Source organism: Hyposmocoma kahamanoa, unplaced genomic scaffold, assembly GCF_003589595.1.
Source record: "Hyposmocoma kahamanoa isolate Upper Pololo Valley unplaced genomic scaffold, ASM358959v1 67, whole genome shotgun sequence".
Lineage (NCBI taxonomy): Eukaryota > Metazoa > Arthropoda > Insecta > Lepidoptera > Cosmopterigidae > Hyposmocoma > Hyposmocoma kahamanoa.
Window position 1 is genome coordinate 1017790 of NW_020653855.1, and position 8137 is coordinate 1025926.

At 35.1% G+C, this 8137-nt stretch overlaps 1 protein-coding gene across 1 annotated transcript in view; it reads left to right on the forward strand.

Annotated features, from left to right (window-relative positions):
- Window positions 1–5105, forward strand: part of LOC113232125 (organic cation transporter-like protein) — a 32965-nt gene extending 27860 nt beyond the window's left edge. Inside the window, exons 5-10 of the mRNA XM_026466761.1 lie at window positions 707–812; window positions 1208–1458; window positions 2049–2128; window positions 3701–3876; window positions 4307–4479; window positions 4579–5105. Of these exons, the coding sequence (XP_026322546.1) occupies window positions 707–812; window positions 1208–1458; window positions 2049–2128; window positions 3701–3876; window positions 4307–4479; window positions 4579–4762 (970 nt within the window). The 3' untranslated portion in view covers window positions 4763–5105. The remainder of the gene's footprint in view (window positions 1–706; window positions 813–1207; window positions 1459–2048; window positions 2129–3700; window positions 3877–4306; window positions 4480–4578) is intronic.
- Window positions 5106–8137: the final 3032 nt, after the last annotated feature.

Sequence of the window (8137 nt, forward strand, 5' to 3'; positions counted from 1 at the left end):
TACAATTATATGGACGTCGGGTCCGCGCTAAAAAGTGTCCGAACTTATAGGGCGTTAAAATCGTATACAGAGCGTCATTCACGCTTTAGTCTTCGTTTGTTTCTTCTGACAGCGAAGCAAGCAAAATTAGACAGTACTGCGATGACATTACAATTTAAATTCCAACGTTTTAGCTTTTTCATATTCCTTTACATGTCACTACGTTTAAATAGGTTGACTTGGGACATTTTTTTCGTGGTTTTTATATTAGACCCGTCGTCCATTTATTTGTAAGTCAATGTTATATATCAATGTACAAGTTTCGTAATGAAACTATATCAAACCCGTCTTACCGCGAAAACGTCTCGCCGACAGCCTTACTACCATTCAGTCAATCTAAAAAATCTAAAAATAAAATCTAAAGCTAGGGAGGAGCGGAGAGTGTCCGGTCTCGTTACTTTTTGTTCTCTACCACTACTGAGATACCCTTTCATCAACAAAAAACGAATCATCAAAATTGGTTCACAATATACGTATAATAGATAAACAAGAGTTCGCGTAACAAACATACAAACAGTCAAATTAAGAACCTCCTCCTTTTTTTAAAGTCGGTTAGCAACAAATGTTAACAGGTTTACACATTCTAAATGGTTATTTTATCTAGATATATGCGACAATAGCAGCATAGTGTTCCGTAATGTCATCTATTCTATCTTGTCGCTTTCAGATGGTTGGTATCACAAGGCAAAATCGACAAAGCTCTGACGATTATGAAGAAGTTCGAAAGAATTAACAAGACCAAAATACCTGACAAAGTACTGAGTGACTTTACTGTAAGTTCAAATGTTGTTTTCTAGCGTTACGTAAATATTACCCTACTTTTTTCATATAAGGTTTTTTAATTTTATGTCATCAAATGAAAATAATTTAAGCCCCAAATATGAACCTTGTAGAATACCCTGAATATAGCTTTTTAGACCCAAGAGCGAACCTTGTGGTACACCGTGACTTTTGCTTTAAGTAGGCTCAGGAGCGACTCTTAATATTAAAATATTAGTTTATGAGGTGTATTGACATTATTTGAAAATTCGAAAACGCTTGTCTACTAGGTCACGAAGTTATGGCGACTCATTATATTGATATAATAAATCTGTATTACGTATTACTCTATATAAACTAATATTAAAATGGTTTTGATTGTAATTGAAACAAAATCTTGCTCTTCCAGGAATCATCATTAAAGACGATCAAGGAATCAGAAGCTGAATCGAAAACGTATTCAGTACTAGATCTCTTCAGAACGCCTAGACTTCGAAGGAATTCGATTTTGCTCATAGTAATATGGATGGCGATTTCTTTAGTGTTCGATGGACACGTAAGAAATGTTGGTTCGCTAGGATTGGATATATTTTTAACTTTTACTATTGCATCGGCTACTGAATTGCCGGCGGATACATTTTTGACTGCAGTTTTAGATAGGTAAGATTTTAACATAAGGTGAAACAAATTGAAATTAACCAACAACGTTACAATTACGTTATTAGGTTGCTTATCAATCCCAAAAAGAAGCTATAAACATTTACAATTAATTTCTGTTTTGCAGCTTATTAAAGGTTCCTGTAGTAAAAAATATTTTCTCAACATGCTCGGAAATAATTTACTTTAATGTGAAAAAAAGAAGGCAGTATTTTGTAGCTTATAGATCATGCTACTCTTTACAGGCCTAGGCCAGGAGAGTACATACGATAATCCATTTCTGTTTTCTGCTATGAACTTACAAATCTGTCTACAAACAGTAAACTATGGAAACAGACTTAAGGAAAACTATCGTACAGCCAAGTATCCACTTTTTTAAAATTATCTTTGCGTTTAATATTAATATCAAATGTACAACTTGCACCACACGCTCTATAAAAACTATTCGGCCTTTAAAAAAACGAGCATGTTATTAATTCAAGAAATGTTTACCGGAATTTTATCAATTTTATGTCCTGACAATGCGGAAAACACTTTGTTTTCGCTTGACATAATAAGCGCATCGTCTAACAATACATTTTATGTTATTTTAGATGGGGTCGAAGATGGCTTGCTTGCGGTTCTATGGTCATCAGTGGTATCTTCAGTTTACTAGCCACAGCCGTACCTGTTGGTAAATATTTCTTCCTGTTTCTTTGCGCTCCACCTCGTCACCGACTACGATTCGATAATTCGTTACCTCTTTAGTATAAGGATCGTTATCAATTAGTGTTTTTTTTTCTTTGCAATAACTTTCACCGCATTGCATTGGTGTAATGTCTTTGAAAAACTATTGTTTTTAAATGAATAGTAAATTTATTTCGCCACAAATTTTGGTCACAAAATATTTTCACAGGTCTTATTTACTAAAAAAACAAAATCTGTAGGGCAGAAATCTAAACTAGATCAAGAGATCTGTGTCTCAAGCTTCCACGCTCCCTAATTCGAAAGTAGGTTAGGTTTACACCAGATTTGACAGAGATGTTATCATTTGTTGTATATTATCATGTTATATTGTATTTAAGGTATTTATTTAATATTTCTGTTATTGTTTTATTATATTATTGTTATATTATATGTATGTTAGTCTGTAAGGTATGTATCTATGGGTCCTAGTTGCCTGAAATAAATAAATAAATAAATAAATAAAATAAATAAAAAAGTAAATATTTTAAACTATATTACAAAGAAGCAACAAAGAAGAAGTATATGTAATGTTTTTGTTGCGGGAAAGGGTTCGGAGAGAAGCCCCGATGTTTGGTTAAATGGGACAGCAGTGCGCTGCAGTTTGGTTTGGTTGTGGAGCAGTTCAAATACCTGGCTCATATTTTAACAAGGGACCTTACAGATGACAGCGTCATAGAGAGACAGAGAGAGAGAGAGAGAGAGAGAGAGAGAGAGAGAGAGAGAGAGAGAGGAGGGCAATCTTGATTCGGTGTAACATGTTCGCCAGAAGATTCGCGAAATGTAGTAAACAAGTGAAGTTAACGCTATTCCAGGTATATGTTAGTGTTTTTACAACTGCCAATTATGGGTTAACTTCAAAAGAGCGAGCCTAAGTACTCTAAAAGCGCAATACAATGACGCTTTCCGCATTCTTAAAAAGTTACCACCCTACTGTAGTGCATCGAGCATGTTCGCTTGCCTGACTTCTTTGTTGTAGTCAGTACTCGTATTGCTTCCTTCTGGGACAGATTGCGTTGTTTTGATAACGGCGTACTGAGGAGCTATTTCCACAGATATATCTGGTCCCATTTTTAAGAACTGGCGTTCCTTCCACCGCGATGGAACAGGAAATAGATTAAACGAAGACCTGTTCGAGTCATATCTTATTACTTTATTGTATTTTAATCTTCATTTTACTACTATAATCTAGTTTATTATCATTATTGTTGTATTATGTCACATTGTACAAGTAAAATGGGATTTATGCTTGAAAATAAACAATTGTTATTAAGTTTCAATTTTGGTGTATCATTGATATAATGAAGCCACATGTGATCATACGTTTATAGTGCTTTTATCACATGAATATCATACAAATAATATTAATTACATAGAACAAATTATGTATTATATGCAGTATAAAAATAGCCATTAATTTCGTTCGTAGAATTTTGAAACCTCTCTTTTGAAAACTTGTCAGTTTGTAGATGTGGCCAAATGGTTCGATATAATACAACAAAATCCTAATTCCTTTTGACAGGCGGTCCCTCAGCTTCGCTTGCAATTCTCGGCCGATTCGCAGTCAACATATCGTACAACATAGGCCTGCAGTACGCGGCAGAGCTATTGCCGACTGTAGTACGGGCTCAGGGCGTTGCCTTGATACACATTATGGGTTATGTTGCCTCCATCGTAGCACCATTTGTTGTTTATTTGGTAAGTGTATTATGACCATAACTTGATTGTTATTATCTTGACTCTGTTATAGATGACGAAGCAGGGCATTATAACGCTAGGGAAAATGCTAAAAAGTTTGTTCGACTAAAATTTACCTCTGGAAGTAACCATTAATAACGTTAATGCATTCTCAACAATTGCATATAAGATGCGAGTCTTCCATTTTTTGAGACTAAGTAAATCTGTTACTTTCCCATTCGGGCTATACAGGTCCCGCTGTTGTAGTACAAATTTATGCGACAAATGGTCTAAGGCTTGGGCAAGTTCTGTGGAGGCTAAACCGTAGTTTTGTTAAATTGATCTTTATTTTAATGCACGATTTCTATAGTTACATCTCAAACAGAAGACTCCTTCAAAATTCCATGCTTCTCAACAGTAGAAATTATTAAAATCATTGCACTTTTTTCAGGCCAACGTCTCCCAACACCTTCCACTTCTGATCTTGGGTATCCTGGGCATAATCGGAGGTCTTCTTTGCCTCTTTCTACCGGAGACCATGGACACGGTAATGCCGCAGTCTCTTCAAGATGGAGAAAACTTCGGCAAGGAACAGAAGTTTTGGGATAATCCTTGCTTTAAAAGGTATATATAGTATTTTTCGAGTTCTTGGACTTAAAACATTATTTCTTTTCATTAGGTTAGCATCATAAAGAGAGTCTCACGTGTCTTTAATATTTTCAGAAAACAAGAAGACCCCGAAGAAGAAGAAAACCCAGGCAAATACACAAAACGCCCCTCTATCCAAGACACCCAGGCGTTCCAAAGAGCTGTTTTAAGTACCATCGGATCCAGGGCTTCAATTAGAGCCAGCGTTCGTGCGTCGAACAGGTCACGAAGGGGAGAAAACAAAGAAGACATCGCCTGAAGCGTTGGTATTGTTGTGTTATATTGGACTCCATTATAGATATTTTCAATCTAGGAACTCATTGTCATATGGGTACAAGAATCGCGAAACTTCGGGGCATAAGTCGAAACCCTAAGCAGAATCGATTTATAAGATTGTGCTTGTGGTTACTATCTCCTGCAGTACGTACAGTATTAAACTAAGCCACAAAGGATAGTGAATGTGATGTCTAAGGAATTACTAACTGCGGTATAAGTCAATTTTTAATATTGTCCAGTTATTTTGTAGATTATTTTTAAGATCAAGTGACGGGACAAACAAACCGTGCACCTGGTGGTAAGCGACACGGCTAACCATAACTGTTGCAGTGTCAGTCAGGGCTTTAAATCGCAAAGATCTTACGGCTACTGCACCCGTCACCCTGAGACATAAAGTTGACAAGTCCCATATGCCTGTAGTTTTAAATTGCACTTGAATTTAAAGGTTTTGGGTTCTACTACTCAGTTGAACAGCAAACTTCCAAAAACGAACAAGAAACTCTAAGGGTCGAACTGTCGAAAGTTTCAGCAAAATTCTTGTCCAAAAGTACAAAAAGTACAAAAGTGAGAATAAATTGATTCCTACTCGGGCATTTTTTTAAATACAAAATCAATTAAGGAACCTAAATTACTAAGGCATTTGTAGCAAATACCTAGGAGTTAATATAATAGATAAAAATTTATTTCATTGAACATCATGATGTTTTACTACCATGATGTGATTGTTATTACAAAGTCTTAATACAAAGATCGAATAACAAAGAAAAATTTCTTCGATATGACAGTAGTTGAACCTGCGTAGGGCCACGGCGATAGAAACCCAAAAAACCCAAATACAAAAGATTCGTAAGGGTCTGCTGACTCGATCTATAGCTAAGTTGGTAGAGCGCTGGCCCTAGTTTGGCATACAAACGCAGGTTCGAATACTGTCATATCGAACGAATTTTTTCTATGTATGTATTCGATCTATGTATTAATAAAGATAAAAATATGTCAAAAATGCATAGAAATACGATACGTTGCGTTATGCACATCGTAAATAAGATAAGAGAAATTAGGCGGGATTCTTTTTCTAAGCTCAACTATTATAAAATTATATTTGTGTAGTAAATTAGTAAGTTATTGTTAACTTAAGTTTTACTTTAACAGTTTAGTAATAAGTGTACATAAAAATAATTTATTATAATTCCTTTACAGCTTTTATCTAATCACTTCTGTTTTTTAGATCTTTGCTCAGTTCTTCATTTTTAAATAATATTTAATTTAGTTTAATGATAAGTTTAATTTGAATATTCTATAAAGGGGTAGGTAAGTAAAATCTTCCACTTTTCTGGGAATTGAAACGTAAAGTACAATTGTGTTGTTCTTAATTTATTTAGGACCATCATCGTCTGGTTCTATAGGAATTTCTTTCATTTTCTAAATTTTGTAAACCTTCTTCAGCGTGCAAGTTTCATTACAATGTTTTTCTTCACTGTTAGCTCCATCGACTACTCAATTAACAACTAGCGGTTCTTCCAATATGTTACCATCGCTTCATATATTAAGAACCTTTATACAATTGCATATGGCAGGTCCATTGTGTATTATAACTTGTGATTCTGTGGCTGCCTGCAGGAAAACCGTATCACCAAATAAAAATGTATATTTACTCGTTTCATATTTGTTACTTTGTTTCAATATTGTTTTAAATATCGTGATTATTTTTTGCAGTATAACCATATATAGCTCCTTTAAACAAATTGGTGATTTGGTGAAGACGATTGTCAAGAACAGATAGTTGAATTTTATTCCTCGTTTTATTCCTTCTATTGATCAAATCACTAATCTAAACTAATTGAAAAATCACTAATCTTCTTGACAAAAATTAAATTTTCTCGTGAATGTGCTTTGACGCTAGTGCATAGTGTAATGTTAATTTCTTTACACTTCTCTCTCAAAGACAGCCCAGATTGTAATATTTATATTGCACATTTTTGCAGAACAAAGATTTTATTAATATCGGCGGTCTTACCCCAAAGCAAAATACTGTGTGTTATTAAACGGCGAAAGTAGCTGAAATAAACCCATATAGCGGTTTTGACGTCTGAAAGTTTCAGACGTACACTGTAGAGCTGAGCCGCGTCCAGAATTTACTTATTTATGGTCATCATTACAATTTAGCATCTACATTATATCTTATCGGCGGCATTACCCCAAAACAATATGATTTCTAAATAAAATCCAATGGTTTCTAGTTCCTGTTTCTTATCAACACCGCCTTCTGTTGCTCGTAATGTGCAATTTACAATAATTAATTATGATATTTGTTGTATGCTGCGTCTTTGACTACCCTATTTTCATTTCCCTATTTTTAAATTAAAAAAAAGTGATCTCTTAGTATTCTTGCCACAGAATTCAGAAGTGATTAAAAATTATATATTTAATATGAAATATAAAAAACAACATTTATTTTAGAATTATTTTGTATAAAGCCATTTAATAAAAAAAATTATGTTAAATTAAGGTATGCTATTTATAAAACTTAATTCTGTGATAAAAAGAAAAAGAAATAAATATTATTACATAAAGTAAAATGGTTTCTTTTCTAACACATAACACCTGCCTGTAAAGTTCACAACTAAACATGGAGTTCTTCGTAAAAGGTTTCCAATAATTGGTTGGTGTCCTGGTGAGTTGGTACCGTTTTTGTTTTTGAGACCCTCAGGCCCTGCAGGTGGATCCTCTCCACCACCAACGACGTCACGACCGTGCTCAACCGCGCTGCTTCTTCTTAAGTCCTTCCCCAGCCAATGACGAAGGTGGAAAGAAGGACATACAACATAGGGCCCAGCACGGACCCCTGTGGAATACCACACCCGACACGCCGCCGATAAAACTTCCCGCTTTTTCCTTCCTTTTCTTTCCATCCTGTCCTGGAAGCACGCATTCAATAGCCTCCTGTAATAGAGAGACCCTCCATGACACTGGAGCGCCTCTGTCAGTGCCTCGAAGGGGAACCTGTTCAATGCGTTTCTGAAATCAAGGTAGACGTAGACTTGTGAAAAAGTTCGTCCAAGGAAGTACTGCCACCTTACTTGATTATGCCGTCAAGGGTGACGGGCGCAGTGGCAGTGTATCTTAAAAAAAATGGGAAAAAAATGTTTACTATTAGAAGTCTACGTTATACGACAACTTAACAATGGGATCTATGCAACTGTGCTAAAAATAACCGTAAACCAATTGTCCTATTTCTTGAAGTTTACAAATACAGATTATGTATTTTGTTTTTTAAACATTTCCTTGAAAGGCGGTCAGTCTTAATCGATTGTACAAAATAAGAAAAGGAAAAATCAATGTTATCCATAGCAGAATTCGT